General features: G+C 41.8%; 1 protein-coding gene and 1 long non-coding RNA gene across 5 annotated transcripts in view; one reads left to right on the forward strand and one right to left on the reverse strand.

The window, feature by feature from the left end:
• Nucleotides 1–2,398: 2,398 nt before the first annotated feature.
• The window catches only part of LOC118238674, a 134,939-nt gene continuing 115,320 nt past the window's right edge, over nt 2,399–22,017 (reverse strand). For 2 of the 3 annotated variants that reach the window (XR_004769573.1, XR_004769571.1), the window contains 7 exons: nt 20,743–20,836; nt 16,998–17,091; nt 13,351–13,492; nt 11,926–12,957; nt 10,839–10,978; nt 4,683–4,755; nt 2,399–4,355 (listed from right to left, as the gene is read on the reverse strand). This is a non-coding gene — a long non-coding RNA (uncharacterized LOC118238674). The remainder of the gene's footprint in view (nt 4,356–4,682; nt 4,756–10,838; nt 10,979–11,925; nt 12,958–13,350; nt 13,493–16,997; nt 17,092–20,742; nt 20,837–22,017) is intronic. The other variant, XR_004769572.1, reaches the window with a different exon arrangement.
• The window catches only part of Npsr1 (neuropeptide S receptor 1), a 176,300-nt gene continuing 164,456 nt past the window's right edge, over nt 10,174–22,017 (forward strand). For both annotated transcript variants that reach the window (XM_027411692.2, XM_027411693.2), the window contains exon 1: nt 10,174–10,320. In XM_027411692.2, the coding sequence (XP_027267493.1) occupies nt 10,174–10,320 (147 nt within the window). The remainder of the gene's footprint in view (nt 10,321–22,017) is intronic.

A 22,017-nucleotide genomic window follows, 5' to 3' on the forward strand; every position in this document is an offset into this window, starting at 1 on the left:
GATGAGGCCTTGTTGGAGGAAGTGTGTCATTGTGGGGCTAGGCCTTGAGTCACCTATGCTCAAGACACCTAGTGTCTGAGTTCACTTTCTGTTGCTTGTGCAAGATGTAGATCTCTCAGCTACCTCTTCTGTATCATGTCTGCCTGCATGTCCCCATGTCCCACCATGATGATAATGGATTGAACCCCTGAACTGTAAACCACTGTAATTGAATGTTTTTCTTTGCAGGAGTTTCCATGTTGTCTTCAGGCCAGGATACCACACATACCTCATAAGCTACCAGAGAATGAAGAGTGACCAAAGAAATGAGGAAGAAGAGGTTGGGCCACATGAGCTGCTTTTGTCTAAACTAGAGGTTGACTGATACCACAGGAGGAGGAGGATCCTGAAAAGAAGAACCCTGGACACTTGTTGGGGCAACAGAAGGCAACAAAGAAAAAGGAAGACTCTGTCTACCTCCTCTTTTATAAAGCCAAACCCTTTATGTGTTCAGAAACTCACAATATGAATGTATCTTTTCTTGTAAGGCAGTTTCTTAGCAGTTTATGAGAATTTAATATCACAAATCTCCAGTTAAGCCTTCAGGGATCTGACATACTGCATTCTTGAGTACAGCTGAGATGTCTACCTCTCCATAGGCAGAAAGGCAAAGTGAATTATCTAGCTATGTATGGGCAGAGAAAAGACTGGGGCTCTAGCTGTATATGCCCTTTCTGGACTGCACATTCTTTAGGCTCTTCTTTCTCTAATAAGAAAAGACTTAGTCCTGGAAATGTGATCTCAATTTTGATTCAGTGAGTCTTCAAATGGGATGTTGACTATGATGCCCAATTGCTGAGAAAGAACAAGAAAGCCTAGTGGTCCAGGTACAAAACATGGAAATTTTTCTCCCATTCCATAGACCTCATAGATTATAGACATCTTCTGGCTGAAACTGGGTAATAAAAAAACAAGGCACACAAATGAGGTCAGATTTGTCATGAGTCATAGAGCCCCCAAAGCAGCTCTTAGGGATGATGCCTGAAGAGGACCGGTTAATTATGAGAGCAGCCCAAAGGTGAAGGCTCACTTAGGTTGAATTCTTGACTGGTGCCCACCACTTTTCTAGGCAGATATCTTCATGGCTTTTAGGTCCCAGAAATATCCCACAGCTCCAAGGGTGTTGCCCATAAGTATTCAGAACATATCATATGCTTGCCCCAAGTACTGCAGTGTGAATAGCATTAAAAAATGCAAAGTGATAATTTGGTATTTCCAATCTAGGTTACAAAATACATGTAATAACACATAGAAATCTTAATTACAGAATTCAAATTCTTAATTACATACTTATAGCTGTATAGCCCTGACTCCAATCATCATTCCCATTTCTAATCCCATCATCTTGCCTACAAGTACAGTCACTAGATGAATTTTTCTTATTTCAGGGCTTAATTAATAATAAAAATCTCATAATAATTATTCTTTTTTAACAATGTCTGTTTTCACTCAGCATACTGATTCTAAAACAAACAGAAATGTATTCCATGCATTGTCCTGATTTTCCTTTTTGTTTCGGAGAAGTGTTCTATTGTGTGACTACATCCACATTATTTTCTCATTTCCTTTCCTCCGTGGGTGAACATCTGCAATTTTTCCAGTTTGGGGCAACCATAGATAAACCTGATAAATATTCTTTTGACGATTTTATTGTGGACCTTCACGAGAACTTATAGAGTACCCAGTAATGCTTATGCCCTGTTTATACAAACAGGGGAAACTTCCTCACCATGGACATGACTGCTTTTCTTCTGCCAGCATTATGTGGGGATTTGTTGGTTCCACATCCTTTCTACCCCCATGGTTCTGTATTCTGAGCACTACATTCTTGTCAGCTAGTGGTTCCTTACAGTGTAAATTGTTTTCTGTTGATTTTCACATCCTTTGGGAAATTCATATATAATTATTTGTCAATCAACTGCATGTAATATTTGTTAGCCCTTTTAATTTTTGTTCTTTTTAATATTGTTATTTGTATGTCTTTGATGTATTTAATAAGTGTTTTCTTCTGTCCTTGCCTGTACACTATAAACTCCATTTCTTTTATAAAAGGGCACAATCAAACCTCTTTTAGTGAGCACAGCATTTTCATTTCAGTGAAATCTAGCTTATTAATTTTCCATTGATAATGACTGGCTCCTGATCAATACTCGGAAACCTATACCTCATCAATAATATGAGATGATTCTTGGGTGATTTCATCAAAACACATGGCCTTGAGCCTAAGACCCACATATAAGAGTTTGTTGGTCAAGTGTGAGATAGATCAGAGATTCGTGTTCCTTTCTATATGCACACCAGTTGTTTAGTACAGTTGTGAAGACCACGCCCCGCCAGATTGTTTGGGCACCTGTCAATATTCAGATGCTTACATAGATGAGGCTTTATTTCCTGGTGTTTTGTTCTAATGAACTGTCTGCCCATCCTATGTCATCAGCATTATCTTGGCTTTCATAGCTTTCTAAGAAAACCTTGAAGTACCTTAAGCTTTCCATCCATGTTCTTCATTTTATAAGTCTTGTGGAGAGTTTAGATGTGTTGTGTTGCTTTTGTACATAAATTTTGTATCGTTTCATCAACTTCTCCTGGAAAGCTTGCTTGTGACTTCAATTTCATCAAATTCAAATAACTGGGCTAGAATTTAACCTTAATAATACCAAATCACCCCACCCCAAAGTGATAAATCTTTATCTTCTTACACCTCATCCATTCTTTTCAACAGGGTTTCATACATATTTCACCTCTTTTGTTAGATATGGCTAAGGTTTTACAATCCAAATTTAGACACATCTTATGAATGCAAAAATCAAATTCTTTCACAAATATTTTCCTAAGTCCTTCCAATTATTTTTTTTCTTGCCCACTGGGACTCATTATCCAGATAGTCACAATTTTTTCCTACTGGGAGGATTCCTTAATCGTTTTTCTCTTGTTCTTCTCATAACTCTATAACTGTTTATGTCTTCTGAGAGTTTTTATCTCCCTTTTAGCTCATTATTGTTTCTCCCTATTCAAAATGTTTTAGTTCTTTTCTTTCAGACTACTTATTTTTATAAGTAAACTCACTATTCCTAGTATGTGTAATTACACCTCTGCCTCCAGTCTTTTCCTATTCAAAAGCTATCAATTATAAGCATTGAGGAACAGTGTGGAGGGTAGGAGTTAGCTGCCCCTGGGATATCTGATGCCTGGAACACACCATGTGGTGTCCTTTCTGCTGAATATGGGCACTCCTGACATGAGACTTGTTTCAGCTTTTTCCATTATGTGGTCTTACTTTCTCATAGCGGTACACTAAGCCTGAGAACTGACACCTCTTTTATTATCAGAGTCTCTGCAGCCTCATGGGACAGCCTGCTGCACTGCTCTGTAACAGTCTCTGCAGCCTCATGGGACAGCCTGCTGCACTGCTCTGTAACAGTCTCTGCAGCCTCATGGGACAGTCTGCTGCACTGCACAGTAACAGTCTCTGCAGCCTCATGGGACAGCCTGCTGCACTGCTCAGTAACACACCCCTCCAGCACATGTTGCTACACAGAAGTTCTCTAAGCTATTGCCTGGACATCCAGCCCAGGGGCAGTCACAGATGGGTCCTCATTGGAAGCTGAAGATGGAGGCTGCTCTGCTAAATACCATCATCACACAAGCCTAAGAAGAGTCAGCCCTTTTGCATAAGAGCTCTGCTCACCAACCTCAAAGAAAAGTATATTCCAATGACTTATTTTCTTTGAAGAAAACCATATTGCTTAACACAGCTTAGGATCTAGATTAAAGGATAAGTGTATCAAATCTACAGAAACAATGAATTTCATGATATTTCTGCATGAATTGTATGATGGATGCCTTTGAAGCCCAGCTTCCTCCCACGTCTCTTTAACCAGTGACACAATTAATTTCTTTTCGGCAACAGGAAACAACATTATCTGCCCTGATATCAATTTTCCATGTGAGCTCACAGCAGAACCATAGAAGCAGAGTTCCAGGTTCAGAATCAAAATGTCCAAGGGTCTATGTGAAATTGAGAAAATTACTAAAATTCTCCCAGCCTCAGTTAAAGCCTGAACATGGAGGGGGAGTTGGTTTGTCCTCTTCTCACTGCATATTCTGAGTGAATCCAGAACGAATCTCCTTGGTGCTTTGAGGTCCACATCTGTGGGGGGAAATCAGGCAGTAAGAATGGCTGCTGAAGTTCTGCCACAGGTGTGGCTGTGGTGGCCTGTGTCCCCAAACACAGACAGGTCAAAACAGAAAGGGTGCAGTGTGAAAACTCTTCATATCTCCACTGGAGCAAGCAGACAGGGTTCTCTGGATGATAGCTAGGCACACAAAGATACTTAAATTAATCAGATGAGAAAACGCCAATAGGGTGTGTGTTGGATGTGTATAAGAACCTTTAAGACCACTGCCTCTGTCATTCCACGTGATCCCATTTCCAAGCCAATGCTGAGGACGAGATGCATGAGTTCTATGCTTAGAAGAGTTCTGTCAACAGCACAAGGGAAGCTAGACATGGAGTCTCAAGTGAGACCCAAACAGTGGACAGACTTCTTGATTTCAGACTAATACAGCTGAGCCAGAAGAAATATTAGATGCCTAGTTTCCTGTTTGTGTGTTGGGTCCACCCATTCCCAATGTATACTCACCTGCTACTTTTAGGCCTGACTCCAGGTTGCTGCTGTTATTTTTCTGCTGTTTTGGCACCTTAGGCTCACCCACCTGGGCAATATGGTATATACAGAATTGAGTATGAATATGGTATGAACAGACTTGAGCCAGAAAACTCTCTGCATATCTCATGCTCCTGATCCTACCCTTTGTCTTCTCTAGGTAGTCCTTTCCCACTCTGACATATACCCCCATCAAACAGAGTCTCAGGCAGCCTCCTGCTCCCTCCAGGCTTCTCCCTCAGCTTCTGGTTTATAAGCTTGACTAACATGCATGCAGAAACTGTAAATGTGTGAATCTCTACTTGTTTTCCCAGGTAGAATATCCTCATGCAACCATTACCCTAATCAAGGCAAAGGATATCACAAACCCCCCAAATAATTCATTTTCATTATGGTATGCTTTTGATCATGTGCATGTACCACAGTTTGTTTAGCACTTTGCTGTTCTAGGGTAATTAAGTTCTTTCTAGTTATGGGAAATTATCAACAGAACTGCTGGATTTGTTGTTAGATTCTCTGTCTGACATATGTGCTCATTTGTGCCGGGCATTTTCCTAGCATGGAAACTGCTGGGTCACAGAGTGTACATATGTTCAGCATTAGATAATGCTGCCAAGCCATTTTCCAAAGTGCTGCTTCCAATTGCTGTCCCTAGTAGACTGTGATAGCTCTTTAATGAACATGTATTAAATTCACATGGCAATGAGTTTTATCATGACAGGTTGATGCACACATACAATGCACTTTGATCACATTCATTCCAATTATGCTTTCTTGTGCCCTTCTCTGCTTTCCCCTTTCATATCCTCACACCCCCTACTTACACTTTCTCCCTATACCTAAATTCTACGTAAGAGAGAATGCTTGCCTTTCTGGGTTTGGCTTATCTCATGGATCATGATGGTCTCCGGTTCCATCCATTTTTCTGTATATGCCGCATTTCATTCCTCTTTGTGGTTGAACTAAGCTTCATTGTGCAGTATAGCATACTTTATCCATTCAGCTGGCAATGAACATTCAGACTGATTTCATGGCTTGGCTAATGTAAGCAGTGCAGTGATAAACAGGCATGAGTAGGCACCTCTGTGGTACAACACTTGTACTTCTGCGTCTATACCCACAGTGGCAAAGCTGGATCATATGGGGGTTCTGCTTGCTTTAGTTTTTGAGGAACTTCCATTCTGATTTCATAGTGTATGAACTAATTTTCATTCCCATAAGTAAGTATCAAATAAGGAATATGATTGGCCTGATTCTCCAGAGACTGACCAATGCCCAGAATTTCCACAATTATCACTGAAGCCATTTTAGCTATTGACTTAAGATTTTTAACCTATGTTCTGCATCTTGTCTATGTCTCTCTAATTTTCTGTGGGATTTTGGGAGGAGTTAGGTGAGGATCTGAAAGCCACGTGTTTTAATCAACATTTTCCAAAGAAGCAAAATCAATAGGCTCAAGACTGATGTTGTAAATCAAATTGGCTTGTGAACATAGTTCCATTCAGTTGCAAAGGAGAGACCAGGGCAACATCCAGTCTCTACAAGACAATTTTTCATTCTTACACAGGGATATCAGCCCATGTGATACTCAGGCCTTCAACTGAGTGACTGAGGGCTGTACACAGGAAGACACCTGTTTTACTGAGTCTCCTAATTCAAATGTTAATCTATTGTTTTACCACTCCTACACACACATCATGAAAAATGTCTGACCAACTCTCTAGATATACAGTAGCTCCGGGAGACTGACAAATATTATAGCATGTTTGTCACCTAGCCTGAAACCACAGAGTTCAAATGTGTTTGTGTAATTGTAGCTATGATTTATAGAAATGAAACAAACTCATTCACAATTTTGTTTAATACTGTACTACTAGTAAGTTTAAACTACAATGTCAATCATTCTTATTGCTATATAGTATAACTGGATAACTACATAGAAATGTATTCACTCAGCTGAGAGGCCTGTAGTTGTTTCTGCCTTCACATGTCTTATTCTTTTGTGAATGTGTAGAGTATTGCCAATATGTTTAACAGTGTTACAGAAGGTTCTATTGAAATGTTCATTTGCACATGGGTACAGGTGTTTTTCTTGAGAAACAAAAAGTCAAGCAATGGTCTACCTGAACATGCAGGAAAGTCCCTCACCACCTATCCACTGTTCATGACAACTGCTATTTTCTTTCCTACTATTCCCATTACTCTATGGCTTAACCAGCTTCTTCCTTCTCTCAGACATTTCTCATGAAGTTTTTTAAAGGAATGCTTTTGACAATACCTACATAACTGGATATGCAGAAGTCAAGCTGGTGCCTGGAAGGCTTATAGCCTTCCCCCTGTTGAATACTGTTCGTGGTGCTGGAAAATACTTTTGCATACCATCAGAGGAGAAGAGTAAACACAAACCCAGCTATAGACCCTTCTGTCTACAATTGTTACCTGCCTGCAAGATATGCTGGTACAGTTGTTCCACAAACGTTGTTGTGGGAGTAGCCAACCACTATCTGGCTGGATTTAAAGCCTACCCTATGAGATGTAACCCATAGAAGATATGAAACACTTGGGTGAGCAAGAACCTGAGACTAGATAGTTCAAGGACCTAGGGGAAAACCAAATACTACTGTTCTGCTAAAGGAACGTAGCAATGAAATGACTCCTAATGACATTCTGCTATACTCATACATCAGTGTCTAATTCAGACATCATCAGAGAGGGTTCCTCCTGGGAACAAATCAGAAATTCACAGCTGGACACTGTATAGAGAATGAGAGACCTTAGAAAACTCAGTCCTAAATGGGTTATCTCCATAAAATACCTCCCCTCAGGGGTAAGGGAGTGAAGCCAGTGAGGATGACATCAAAGAAAAAAGCGTTTTGAATATAACAGGACTGATGCACATATGAACTCAGAGAGAACCTGGCAGCATGCACAGGATCTGCGGAGGTCTAAGTTGGATGTGTGGGGATGGTGCTCAGAGGAAAAGCAGACACAAGCCCTCATCCCTAACCCAGAAGCTGTCTCCAACTGACAATGGATATCAAAGGAAAACTAATTTTCTCCAACAGAAACTCATTAGGTATACAAACCATACTTGATGGTAAGCGCTATACCCTGCAGTAAGTGGCCAACACAGAATGAACTAGATAATTTGGAGGTTATTTTCTATCTCCTAATTCATAATACTTTGTCAGAACATTTTTTAACCTTATAGGTTTTTTAGATATCAAGGTTTTTAATTTTGTATTTTAATGGGCTTTCTGTAGGTACAAATGTGTGTGTCACTGTGTCTGTGTTTCTATTACTTTTTCTTTGGCTCTTTTTTCGCCTTTGTTTGTTCGGTCCTATTATGGTTTGTTGTTCTTTCTTCTTAGATGCCTATTTGCTTTCTAATGAGAGAGGGAATATTCTAATGAGAGAAGGAAAGAGAAAGAATAGGAATGGATTTGTGGGTGGAACATTAGGGAGAAGCTGGGAAGAGCTGGGAGAGGGGAAACCACAATCAGAATATATTGTATGATCAAAAATCTATCTTAAATAAAAAAGACTATTGAAATGAAAATTTCCTGTAGGAAAACACACATTTCTTCTGTTATTTGTTTTGTTTTGTTTTGTTTTGAGACAGGGATTCTCTGTGTAGCTTTTAGACCATGTTGGCCTTGAACTCACAGAGATCTGCCTGCCTCTGCCTCCCAAGTTCTGGGATTAAAGGCATGTGCCACCACTGCCAGGCAAGAATGCATGCTTTTAAAGTACAGAGTAATGAACAGCTCCAATGTGAACACATTTAAGTAATAACTATATAAGAAGAACCATGCATCGGAGCATGTGAGTCCAAATCCCTGACTTTCTTCTTTCTGAAGTAACCATGCCAACTCAATTGCAACAGAATGAAGACATTTACACCTTTTTATTTCCCTTTAATCTTGCCAACATTTTGGGATTGTCATCTCTTGTTTTCATTGTGCTGTGGGTTAAAGACCTGCATAAGCTGCTGTGGTAGGTTACTAATGCGGTTGAGCATCTTCCTGCGTCCATTTGCAGGGGGACTTCTTGCAGATGGAAGTGTTTTGTCACTGAGTTGTTGCTTAATTTTGACCTTTCTCTAAGGCTACACACTTACCCAGTTCTGTCTTGTTGACACCGTTCACTTGTGGACCTAACATCTTCCCACATCCAGTCTTCTGATCTCTGCATGGTGCTAGATAAATCACACTAAAGCTTTCCCAGGGTATGTCGGGAGCCATGTTCTTTCATGATGGAGAACCTACAACGGCTACCAAGAGTAGTGGACCAATGGTTTGTCTGCATGGCCCACATACTGTCTACGAGTGTAAGGAATCAGGTGATGGGCTTATGGCTTAGGTTTGTGCCCGGCCTGTTTTCTTATTTATGTCAATCTCATGTCCTCAGAGGATTTGAGACTGAATGCACATCAAACTGTGTTATAGTAAATCATTGCCAGGTAGAAATTCAGGAGACATAGCCCATTGCTCACCTTTCACCAACTGTGTGACACTGGGCAGATCATTTCTCCTCTTTCTGTTAGTCTCTTCTAGGGCAAAATAAGAACAAAAGCGCTATTTCCCTGCCTACCACACAGTCATTTTAGAAATAAAATGAAAGAACACATTATTGTGTTTTGTAAATTTGTTATTGAAGGCATATGTTTGTTTATTTGCCTAGTCCTCTCTATGGGACTAAGGATTCAGCTATCCTCTGGTTTCCACCCTTACCCTGAGCATTCTGGGCAGGAGCTGAAGTGACACACTGGGGGAGACACGTTCACACAGGAACCCCTAGTCATATTATGGGAGAGTGTGGCTTACTGACAAACAGACCTATGCTTCCTAGTGAGTGCTGCCTTGTGAAAACCACAGCAGAGGCATGGGTACTGTGTGCTCAATGCATTTAGTGAAGTAAAGTGTACACTGCCAAATGAATGACTGGGTGAGAATTCTACTGGGTGAGAATTCTAAGTCAGAGAGTAATCTCAGCTGAAACAAATGCATAACTGACTGATTTCAGATGTACAAACATGACCTGAATTAATGGGCCAGCTAAACATCCCAATTACTGCTTAGTGGAAGCAGGGGCAAAGATTAAGATATGCTGTACAGTGAGGAAAGCCCTCCCAGGAGACATGAGCAGGGCCCTGGGGGTTATCCTTAGGATGAGGCTGCCGAGGGCAGGTATGTAGGATGATGAGGGCTGTGCTGGCTGCTGGATCATAACTGCAGAGGAGAGAGCCCACGTGGATCTTCCTTGTCGTCAGGCAGCACTCTTCAGTGAGGTGGGCTCAGGAAGGGCTCCGTGCCTCTGCTCTGGTGAGCAATAGCCAGAAGCCTTGAGAGGCAGAAGAGGTGCTGAGCAATCGATCAGCAGCTGCTGTCCCGGCTCTCAGAAGGCCAAGTGGACTCTCTCACTCGGCTGCAGGTGCAAGGACAGTGAGAGTCGACCTGCCTGAGCCATGCCAGCCAACCTCACAGAGGGCAACTCACATGTCAACCAGACTGTGCCGACGCTAGATGCTTCCCCAGTAGCTTGCACTGAAATTGTCACTTTCACTGAAGTGCTGGCTACGGAGGAGTGGGGGTCCTTCTACTCCTCCTTTAAGGTAAGTGTCCTGGCTCTAAAGGACAGAACAGGTGGGACCGGAGAGTGCTGTGAGTGTCATAGCTGCTACTGGGAATGGTTTTCATTTTCTTTCCTTTTCCTTCTTTTTCTCTTTCTCTCTCTCTTTCTTTCCTTTCTCCTTCCTTCCTTCCTTTCTAAATTAAGGAAGGGGGAAATCACCTCCACATGATGATTTTAAATAGTTAGAGCTTCATAGTTTTGAAAGCTTGGCATTGTGGCTTCTTCAAAATGCAGATGTTTTGCTGTTTTTGTGAAAACTTGTACTTTGTCAGTAACACTTCTCAATGATAAATTTCATTCTCTGTTCCACTGGCTGAGAGCACTGTAGTTCACCCCAGAGTAGTGTGTGAAGCATCTATTTCTAGCAAAAATTGTAAATTTTCTGAAACTGGAAATTTTTCCTCATTGTAAACATGTAAATTAACTTAGGTGTTAAATTTGGTATTTTTTGTTTGTTTGCTTTGTTGTTTAGCATCAGAGCACTGGGAACCCACATACCTAGGGGCAGTGGCGGAGGCAGAGAGAGAGTGGAAGGCAGCGAGGACAACTTTGTCTTTGCTGTGTCTTCTCAGTGAACATTAGTGAGAAACAAATTCTTTGATGAGTTGGTGGCAGTGATATTTGCAACAGGTTGCTGCCTAGAATAAATCAAAAGAATTTGCATTTGGCAAGCTTCATCTCTGTAATATCAAAGGATGATAACTCTCTCATTAAGCTGACACTGTCCCCTGTTTTATAAAAAGATCTAGTGGACAGGAACATATCACGTGTCTAGAAAACATGAGCTTTCTGCTTCACACATGCAGAAACTGGGAGTGGGACCATTTCACACCCCTCCTGCCTAGTGTGACTCACAGGGAGTACCCTTAGTCACCAATCTAAGTCACTGGCTTCAGCCTGACTTCTTGTCCAAAGGAAAAGTCTCCAAATGAGCTCCAGCATTGCTGTGTTGTTGATTCTATTGTTGTTGATTCTCTGGTGTTCTAGAGATGATTCGGGTTTTACAGTTGGACTTACAATGACCATGACACTCACCTTCTCTACTCTACAGATTCATTCCCCACTCCCAAATTTTAGAGTACAATTTTCGGGAGGGGGGGGGAGGCGGTTATCCAGGGACTCAGCCAGTTTCTTCCTCAGGGGCAGAGTCCTATAGTAAATTACTGCAGGCTGGCTCTAGGGAATCCAGTTCCTTAGACTCAACACTCACAGAGAGAGGTGGGGAGAGACAGAAAGACAGAGAGAGACAGAGACAGAGAGACAGACAGAGACAAAGAGACAGAGAACAGATGCTCTGAAACCCCAGTTTTTCACCACTGACTAGAGTTTGAATGCTGCCTTTTCTGAAACCAGCCCCACCAGCCCCACTCTCCAAGTGGCTACCAGCAGGTTTTGTGTACCCAGGAAGCTTGGACTCTGCAGGGCCACTGCCAACTTGCCTTTGATGTTTATGGCACATGACAACAAGCATACTGAAGAGACTGGCCCTCCCCAAAGGGGTACTAATCAACAATAAGGCCATTGTTCGGAGGTTCAGGCGATGAACATTCTCTGCTGAAAGCTCATTTACCATCTTGAATCTCACCTGAGGGGTGTTGTGAGTATACAAACAAATCCCTGCACCCTGGCTCTCCACTACTGTTACATCCTCTGTCCCAGAGATGTCTTTATCACTAGACAGTGGAGAATTGCATCCTCTGTTGAGTTCCTGTAGTTAAGCTTGTGGCCAGTATACAAAGAGAAACAGAAAGGAATTACATCCATTGAAAACCGGGAGCATTCAGGATTCAGCTTCATTGTGAAAAACACATGCATTGATAAAGCACAAATTTTCAGATAATAAAACTCAGGGGAGAAGCCTTTGCAATCCTGCTTAATCTTAGTGGAACTTTGTTTGGTGGCTTGCCTTTGAGCACAAGTCAAACCCTTGCTAGCCTTAATTCCACATAATTCTAAGGTAAAATGCCAAAAATGTGCCCTATTTACTGCTTCTTAAGTATGTCCCCTTAGTTCATGTTGCCTTTGTAAAAAGTAGCAAAAGAAACATGAACTAGAATTGGTGACAGCAGTCAAAGTGGGTGAAATACCATCAATAGCAGTCTCCGTATATCCTACTTGTTCAACTTTGTGCCAAGAGCTTTGCTGTGCGACCTCCATGAAGCAGCTCTGGTCATTCCCAGATTCATGGCATAAGCACTTAGCTTCCATCTTCATCTCAGTTATCTAAATTCTGCCTGTTCTTTAAGGGTCAGCAGGCATTGCTTCCTCCAAAGAGACCCCCACCCCTGAGCTTCCTTGGGTTCTTGGATTGCACGTCTTACTGCTTCAGGTAGCTGTCTCAGACTTCTGCTGAAGTGTCTGTTGGGTCAGACTTCTGCTGGAGTGTCTGTTGGGTCAGACTTCTGCTAGAGTGTCTGTTGGGTCAGACTTCTGCTGAAGTATTTATTGGGTGAATGTGTTACAGACTCTGAGCTTCTTATATTGGTCTCACATTCTCTCCTGGACCCAGCATTTTGCTAGGCACATTTGATTAACCGTTAGAGCATGAACAAAGCATGACATTCTACTCCAGTCCTCAACATTCACTGGAATCGGCAACACGATGCTGGGTTTATCCCTGGAAGAAATGGGGCAGGGGACCTGGTGAGACACCATTCATCCTACAGTTTGTCCTCATCCTACACGGTCTCTACCAACTATACTCACCAAGGGAAAGAGAGCATTCACCCAAGGCCTACCCCATTTCAAAGCCAATGGGACTAAAGTCAGTAATGGGTTCCCTAAGAGTCTGTCAACAGGATCTGATCTCCAATGTCATCATAAGTCCTGGGAAATTCCACCCATCCCGTCGTAGCCCCTATTGTTTCAACCCTCTTAACCCACATCCCTGGGACTACTTAGCATTCCTGTTCTCAGCGCTCACTGTCCTGGCCTGCTGCACTATATTAAACATGTCAGATTCCCACCAAACTCAGAAGGGCAGTCAAGCATGAGCTTGCCCCCCACCAACCTGCATCTCTGTCTTCCCCAGTAGCTTATGTGTAGACACACAGCTGTGGTCTGAAGGTTTTCAACCAAGACCTCGGTGTGCTTTCCAATTTCATTTACCACAGATGCCACATCCAATTTGTCTTCTCGTGGTTGAGAAGTCCCTGCATAGAGAAATTATCTGAGCTTTGAGAACTTACCAGTTTTCAAATACCTAGGTCATTAGAATATAAATAGTTCTGTCCAAAAACAAGACAAAGGCAAAACACTTCACACAAACGCCTTTCATCTTACAGGTAAACTTGCTGGCATTGTTTCTGGAACTTAGTGAGTGATGAGAAATCTAAAGGAAGTGGGAGGAAGCTTTGTGTGAATCAGGAAATTAGCTAAATTATAAAATAATTCAAATGGAACTCATTCTTATTACTCATAGGTGAGGGGGGAAATGTGAACAAAGAATGCTAAGTGTTACCTAATCACGGTCTTCCACCAGACCTCCTTCAGTGCCTAGTTGCAAATGATATGCAATTAGTCTAACTATTGTTTGCATGTAAATGGTGGCTCCTGAGTGCATAAGAGTGATGAGACACAGTGGCTCACTGGATGGGTCCACCCTTCCTGCCCTGCTGTCCTACTGGCACCTGTTCTAACAAAAGCAAACTTTAATTCAAAGTGTCCCAATTATCTACTCTGTGTGGCAACAATGACTTCAACTTAAGCTTCTGCATACTGAGTGCTCTGTGTAGTGGGACAGCACATTTCTAAGACCTTGTCTGCCTGCCCTGTACCAATATCTCTGCCTTCCATAGCTCTTACTTCAATATCTCCTGTTAACTTGTCTGCTTCTTTGATAACCCCCTTTTCACCTATTGTATAGCCTATAACCCTTGGTGGCCTCATTGCTTGCCCAGGAGCCTATCATGCATTTTTAAATTCTCTTTTAATTGGTTTCTCTCAGTTTGTTCACTTGGGTTCTCTAGTTGCATACTATAGCTGCCCCTAAGGGGAAGTCTTATTTAGCACTATTCAAGCAAATGTCTATTAAAATTCTGTCTGATTGCTTCTGCCATTCAGACCTATTACACCACTGGTAGCATCCCCCCACTCTGGGTGGGCTCAGTCATGCATGCAGTCAGTCAGTCTAACTTTATCTCCTGTAAGACACTGGTATTGCTGATAACTTCATAAGGATGGCATGCAATTGACCACCCATCTATTAGTGCAGGAAGATATTGTCTTCTGCATCATTAACAAGTAGGATATCATGCAGCATTACCTTGGCTAATTCAGATTAAACTTAGTCTACAGGTAAACTTGGAGAGATTTTCATTCTAGGGAGGATCTCCTCAGGCCCTGGCTTAAGTAAATCCTCTAAGTCCAGGAATGACATCCTATGTGTATAGTAAGCATGGCAGTGGTGAAGGCATCTGTCCAGCTAGCAACTGGACAAAAGGGAAGTTTTGCGGACCCTCCAGAGCACACATCCTTCTGGTCTCCTGTCAGGCTTCTGCTGTGGAGAGGGAGCAGTGTCCCTTTGTCCCTTCAAGTTCTGGGGTTGAACCTCCCTTTTTCCTTTTCTCTTTGCTGGCTAAATCTCCATAACCTTATAAGAAATGGAAGCTTGGCATCTTCTCCAGCCAGCTCTGGGAGGCAGGAAGCAGTGTTCCTATTTCTCCCAACATTTCCATCTTAAATATGTATCTCCATGGCCTCTGGGGAATCCAGAGTCTGGCTTCTCCCAGTTCTTTAATCCTGTGGTCTTTTCACCTGTCGGACACTTCCTTATCCAGTTCTCTCTCCAAGAAGGAGAAGCAATGCAATTATTCTCTCCCCACATGTCTCCTCACATCTCACACTACACCCTATACTAATACTCCTGTCTCTTCAGCCCCTTTCTGTGATGGGAAATTACTCCTGTCTTCTTCCAAACTCATAGCCAAGGCTCTCTGATCCAAATGATCAAAGACATAGCGTGTGTGTGTGTACAACTTTAAACCTATTTGTTGAAAATCATTTGATATCATTTTTCATTTAATTTTTCCATATAATACATTTTGATTATGTTTCTACCCCTCAATAACTCCAGACACTCTCTACCTCCTCACCCACCCAACTTCATGCTTCCCCTTCTCTCTCATAAACAGAGTAAACAAACAAAAAGCAACAAAACAACAATAACAAAATAAAACAACCCTCTCCCCTCACATATATACACACAAACAAAGGCATGGAGTCAGTTTTGTGTTGGCCAACTACTCTTGGGCATTGGGCCTGCCCTGGAGTGTGGTGGATATGCCTACCCAGTTGTCTTGGTTAATGTTTTATTGCTGAGAAGGGAGACGCCGTTGCTATGGCAACTCTTATTAAAGGAAGCATTTAACTAGGGCTTGCTTATAGGTTCAGAGATTTAATCCATTGTCATCACAGTGGGAACCATGGCAGCATGCAGACACACAAGGTGCTGGAGAACTAGCTGAGAGTTCTACATTCAGATCTACAGGCAGCAGGAAGAGAGAGACAGTGAGATTGGCTTGGGCTTTTGAAACCCTAAAGTCCACTCCCAGTGACACAATTCTGAAAACAAGGCCACATCTAGTCCTTTCAAACAGTGTCACTGCCTGATGACCAAGTATTCAAATCTCTGATTCTATGAGAGCCATTCTCATTCCAGCCACCACACCAGCGGCTTTTCATTGGTTCAAATGGATTTTCCCTTTCTCATCAGTATCAATTCATTAAGGTGGGACTTAACCTTGAAGACAAATCCTTTCACAATGGAAAAAAGTAACTTCCCTTCAAGCTGCTTGCAGTCTTCTCCATGACATATTCAGATGTTTAATACTGGGTTGTTTGGGGTATATTCCGTATGGGTACAATTAAGGTTTTATACCAAGAGAAAGGGATACGTGGGCTGTAGTGGGAAGAAGTACATCAATTGATGCTTCAAGTGTCAGCCTACCATCCTGGAAATAACTTCCTGTTTATACAGTGGGTTTCCATGTCCCACCTACAGACTCAAGTGAATGAGAAGGACACTTTGTTTCTTCAGTGAGATCTAGTTTCTGTGTTTCTGCCACCTCACTGCAGGGAGAGGTAACTGACTCATCACCAGACAAAGCCGGGTTCTCAAGTTTTCTCCTTCATTTCATTGATAAAACAAAGAAACTGAGTGTATTGGCCATCAAGCTGATCTTCAGAAGACTTACTTCACACAGTTTCAGTGACTGTGTGACTGGTCTGTTCATCCTTCCTCCAGCCTTGGTTTCCCCATTTGACTGAAGCTTTAGTGATGAACCTTTCAGTGATTGTTGTGAAATTTAAGGGAGAAAGTGCTTAAAGTTTTAAGAGCATCAAGTGGTTTAGAACGGAGTTTAATTTTAGTAACTTTAGTCTCAGAATATAATCCTTTTATTATTTCCTGGTACTACCTACTGATCTATGAGGTATTGCCATTATCTGTGTGGAAGAAGAGTGGAGACACCCGAAGACCCTGGAGCACACCACAGTGCTTATCAGCAGTACCAAGTGTGTGTCTTCAGATGATGATCACTGCTGTGTGTCCTTGGGTGATGGCACACATCACTCTTTTTTATCTTCATTTCAATTTTAATTAAACCTCCAAACACTTGGAATAAGACACAGATATCTAGGGAAGACAGCATTCCTTACCTTATTATTCTGTTATTAGCTCAATGGCCACTCCATAGGGGGCTTTTTGCCAAGATGAGAAGCTCCGTCTTGCTCAGAAATTGAATGGCCTCCACTATGGAAAGAAGTAAGAGTTTTCTAGGCCACCAAATAGCAAAGTTACCCAAGGTCATAATAAAATTGCAAAGACTAGTTCCAGTTCTTGTCTCCCCACATAAGCAATATTGATGCCTACCTGAAACATTATGAATCTCCCAGTCTTAGCATTTTACAGTTTGCAAATGACTTCCTTTTACTGCATTCAAACTCCTCTATGCTTTTAGAGATGTTAAAATAGCATTCACTTTTTCTAACCAGATGTGAAAATGAAGACTGAGAAAAGTTAAAGGCAGAGAATTCCAAATAAATGAAACACCATAAAATCAAAAAGGAAGTAGGATTCCAAGCTGTTGTGAGGACCAAGTGCTGCAGAAAATAGGACATCAAGCCTAGAATCTTGGTGTTTTAATACAACTCAGGCCATTTTCCTCACATCACAGTGGCTAGCTGGTCAACTTGTAGCTCTGTCTTCATTTAGATTCCAGGAGAGATGACCTGTGTCTCCTGCTGGTTGAAGGCTGAGATGACTCAGGATTTCAAAGTGACCCATGTGGATCAGGAATCCCTTCATGATAGATATGGGGAATATGCCTCCTGAATACTTCCATGTAGGCGCCAAAGCTCCACTTAATCCTTACATAGGATATGACCCTGCATAAGTCTTCCTGGCCTTTCCTGTCTCCTCTGTCACCCCTTGGACTGCTCTTCTAGCTTTCTGCATTGCCTGTAGCAAATGTCCCCCATCTTTGCTTTCTGATATTACTCTGAGCTCTGTTGACCCTTGTTCTTCTGTGAAGCCTCAAGATTCTCTCAATGTCCACCAGCATCACCATGGTAGTGTTCCAAAAGCACTCAGTATCTGGGAAAATTGATGCTTCCTCTGGACCGTACCCTGTATTAAGAATTAGAGAGCCAAAGAGGAGTGATTACTGCACAAAGGGGCAAGTAAACTAATGCAGCAGCTCCGGAAATGGTATTAAAATGATTCTCAGCTTTTCATAATCCTAACACATGAGGCAATATAAATATGCCTCATTCTTATTCAATGTAATAGAAAACTTTAAATAAATGTCACATCTAAAGCAAAGTTAAAGAGTAATATTGCAAAATCCAATCTCTTGGACTGTGGTTTTTCCTTCCCATTTCTGTGAGCACTCTTTCCTCTAACAGGTTAAGAATCATAGATGCACTTGGTTGAGTGATGTGCTCAGTGCACAGGCAGATGAAGCAGACACCTGAGCCTCAGGCAGCTCTGTCCACTGCGGGAGACAGACACAGGTGATGGCCACTTCTGATGACAGTGTGAAAGAAGATGCAGTCAGTTAGGTTATGCAAAGCAAGTTGCTCAGAAGGGCTAACGTTTATGGTCCAGAAGGACTCCAGAGAAAGCCAGTGCCCCACCTAGGAAGCTGGATCTAAGTACAGGAGAGAGGGAGGAATTTGGTTCATATAGTCATTCATGCTAGTAATACAGTATGCTTTCTTCCAAAGAAGAAATCTTTGATATTTTATTAGGAAAACCTTTTAAGAGTTCAGATTGTATTTTTTGGATCATTTAATCAGGATAACACTGAGATCCAGGGAGAACTCAAGCAGGTATGAGAGCTGCATGCTCAGCCACTCACTGGGAGGGTGAGATTGGGGAGGAAAAGCCACAGGCATCGGGAGAGATTACAGGCATGTGGGCCTTGGGGAACCAGGATGGAAAAGGCAGGGGAAGAAACCGATGTGTGGATTTTAAGCGGAAAAGTTGGTTCTAAAATTTGTATGGGAAGGAAAAGAAAATGAAAATTAGGATGACCCTAAAACACAACAAAGTTTATTTACAGTTATAAACTATAGTCTGGATTAAAGAAGTCACACGAGGAAGAGAGCCCAAAACCCAGCCCACATACGTGCTTGCCTTGTATTCTGATCAAAGAAAATTCAGTAGAGAACAGGGACAAACCAAATGTGTTTGAGCAGTGGGCAGCTACATGGAAAAGTGAAGTTGCCCTATGTGTTCAGTCTGCAAAACCAGTTCCAAAGGTAGCATATGCCTTCAGGTTTCTAATTATATGAGAAAAGGCAAAAACATTTCTGATTAAGTGGTTTTATTGTAAATAGACTCCCTTTCCTTTTAAGCTGAAAACTTCATTCCTATAAATACCAAATGAAATGGAGATGTTGTATTGTGAGGCTGAGGCCTTGAAAATGAAGTACAGAGCTAATAGGTCATTTCAGGAGTTTTTCACTTTGGCAGTGCAGAAGTTGGCTACATTCAGCATCTTCTTCCTGTTACCTAGACAACCTTAGGTGCAGCATGGTTTGTATGACTCTGAGTAACAAGAAAATGACTCTTCTCCCAGGGCGGGGCAGTGTGGATGCTTTAAATCTCCTTTAGATGATCCCCATTGCAGACATTAAAAAGTGCTATTTGCTTAAATAACTGTAGGGGGAGAGTGAGCAAAACAGTGGCTCACTTAACTATCATAGCTCCCTAAGATTTTTTAGAAGCCTCTTCAAAACATAAGCTGAAATCAACCAAGAAAATGTAGCTTCCGGCTTCTGGAGATAGCCAGTCTCATGCTTACCACATAAAAGGTCTCCAGTACTCATGAGTACTTTGCAGGGCTGTTCAGTCAGGCTTTACAACCCTGACACAATGTCCTGCACTGGGGAAGGCCTAAAGGTGGCAGTTCTCCTAAGGCAGCATTGTTTTAGTGGGACCAGGAGGAGGCCATCATGCAGGAGTTCTGAGGAAGTCTCAACAAGCCCCGAGCAGATGGTTAGTTCAGAAATGTGTGGTGTTTCCTCAAGCATGGGCTTCTCAGGTCCCTTATAGTTGGGTACCTAGCTTACCATGTTTGCATCTATCCATCTCAGAACTCAGAGATGCCACGCACTCCACCTTCCCAATTCTCCACATATCCATCTGGGTTCTCTGCTTTTCAGGTTCTGTGAGCTCTTCGACGTTTCACCCACCAAGACCACTCATGTGCCCTCCACTAACACTAGCAGAGAGATGTCATGGGACTCCTTCCCTCTTCAGTGGGTTTTTTGGAAATTGAGAAAATTCCCCTCTAGGGAGGAATAAGTAGCAGGGGAGAAGTAATATGGAGTCAGTCCAACAAGCCTATGATCAATAATGAAAAAATGGCTTGTCCTGAAAATTGGCGCATCTCTGAACTTAATAATACAAAATTGCAAAACTAGAGAAAAGAATGAATATTTGGCTAATAAAAATAGAGAGAGTTGGGCAGACACATGATAGATCTTACACACAAGATACTTCTAGGAAAAAGTAAAAATATGGAACTAATTTTTTTCAAAATTGATAGAATAAATATTGGATATAAACAAAGATTACCCAAGTCTATAAAAATTTTAAAGAAAACAAAAATAAACACTAAAATACATGTGGAATCTTATCATCCACATAACTTATATATATGATAGTTATGTGACAAATACAACAACGTGAAGGTTTTAATAAATAAAGTTCTTGGGAGAACACAGTTTCTAAAAGAATCATGAGCAAATATATCAAATACAAAGTTTAAAGAATATAGGAAAAATGTTACTAGTAGCCTTAGCAATAAAAATCCAGTAATAAACATGAAAAAAACCAAAGTTGACAGAATAAGGAAAATTACTATGTAGTTAACAGCCAATGCTATCTCCTTACCTTGAGGAAGGTCCTAAAAGTCTTCTGAATCCAGGTGCCTTTGTGATTGTAAAGTCTGTCAAATCAGGCGTTAGGGTTCTCTAAGGAAAAACAACTGAGAGAATATCACACACACACACACACACACACACACACACACACACACACACAGCAGACATGGACACACATACACACAGATACACAGCACACATACACACACACACACACACAGATACACAGCACACACACACACACACACACACAGATACACAGCACACACACACACACACACACACACACACACACACACACACAGAGAGAGAGAGAGAGAGAGAGAGAGAGAGAGAGAGAGAGAGAGAGAGAGTAATGGATCACACAGAGTTGTGCATCAGGTTACAGGAGAAACCTGGTCCAGAGCACTGACTTCTACTGGAGTAACCAGGGTTTCATCAAAATCCAAGACTTGGATGAAAGTGGCAGTTGGAGCCAAACAGGTAGCTGTATATGTAGATCTCAAAAAGATGCAATACATTCAACTTGAAGATGAGTGAGAGGTACCTGACCCTTGGCAAGGAAATTTTGCAAGACTCTGATTGTGCATGAGGAACCCAGGAGTGCAGCTAGGGAAGTGAGGGACAAATGGAAACCGAGGCAGATGACCAGCTGGGTGAACTGGCTGAACACTAGCTCATTAGCTCATCACAAGCTGATGAACAGTCACACAGCTTAGCTGCATGAGGAATGAAGCTTCCATCTTTGTGACTCAGGATGGTATCCCTACATCCTCCTACTTATCCTTGCCTCTTCCCTGCGCCTTTTCTCATCTTCCAGGACTCTCAGCCTCACATTCTGCCCCTTGAATCTGCCTGTCTTCCCACATGTCAGCAAACTCTGTTTTATGGGTTTTTTGTTGTTGTTTTAGCTATTTGATTTTTGAGCCCTTTGAGAGAACTAGAAATATCAGAGTTTGAGGTGGGATGGCGTCAGATGGGATGAGATAGCTTTATCAATTACCTGTCTCACCATCCTTTCATTTTTGCTTTGCAATAATTACAGTTGATCTTCCATACCTGTGGATTCTACATCCACATCCAAACCCCAAAAATTAGTAACAAAAATGTCTGCTCTGAACACATCCAGACCTGTTCTCTTATTGTTGCTTATTCTCCAAGAACTAAAGTGTAACAATCATTTATATGGAATTTGCATTCACCTGCCTAAGTAACCTAGGATGAATTAAGGTGCACAGAAAGATGGTCAAGGGTTATGTGCCAAGATTACACCATTTTATAACAT

This window comes from Cricetulus griseus, chromosome 4 (assembly GCF_003668045.3).
Source record: "Cricetulus griseus strain 17A/GY chromosome 4, alternate assembly CriGri-PICRH-1.0, whole genome shotgun sequence".
Classification (NCBI taxonomy): Eukaryota; Metazoa; Chordata; class Mammalia; order Rodentia; family Cricetidae; genus Cricetulus; species Cricetulus griseus.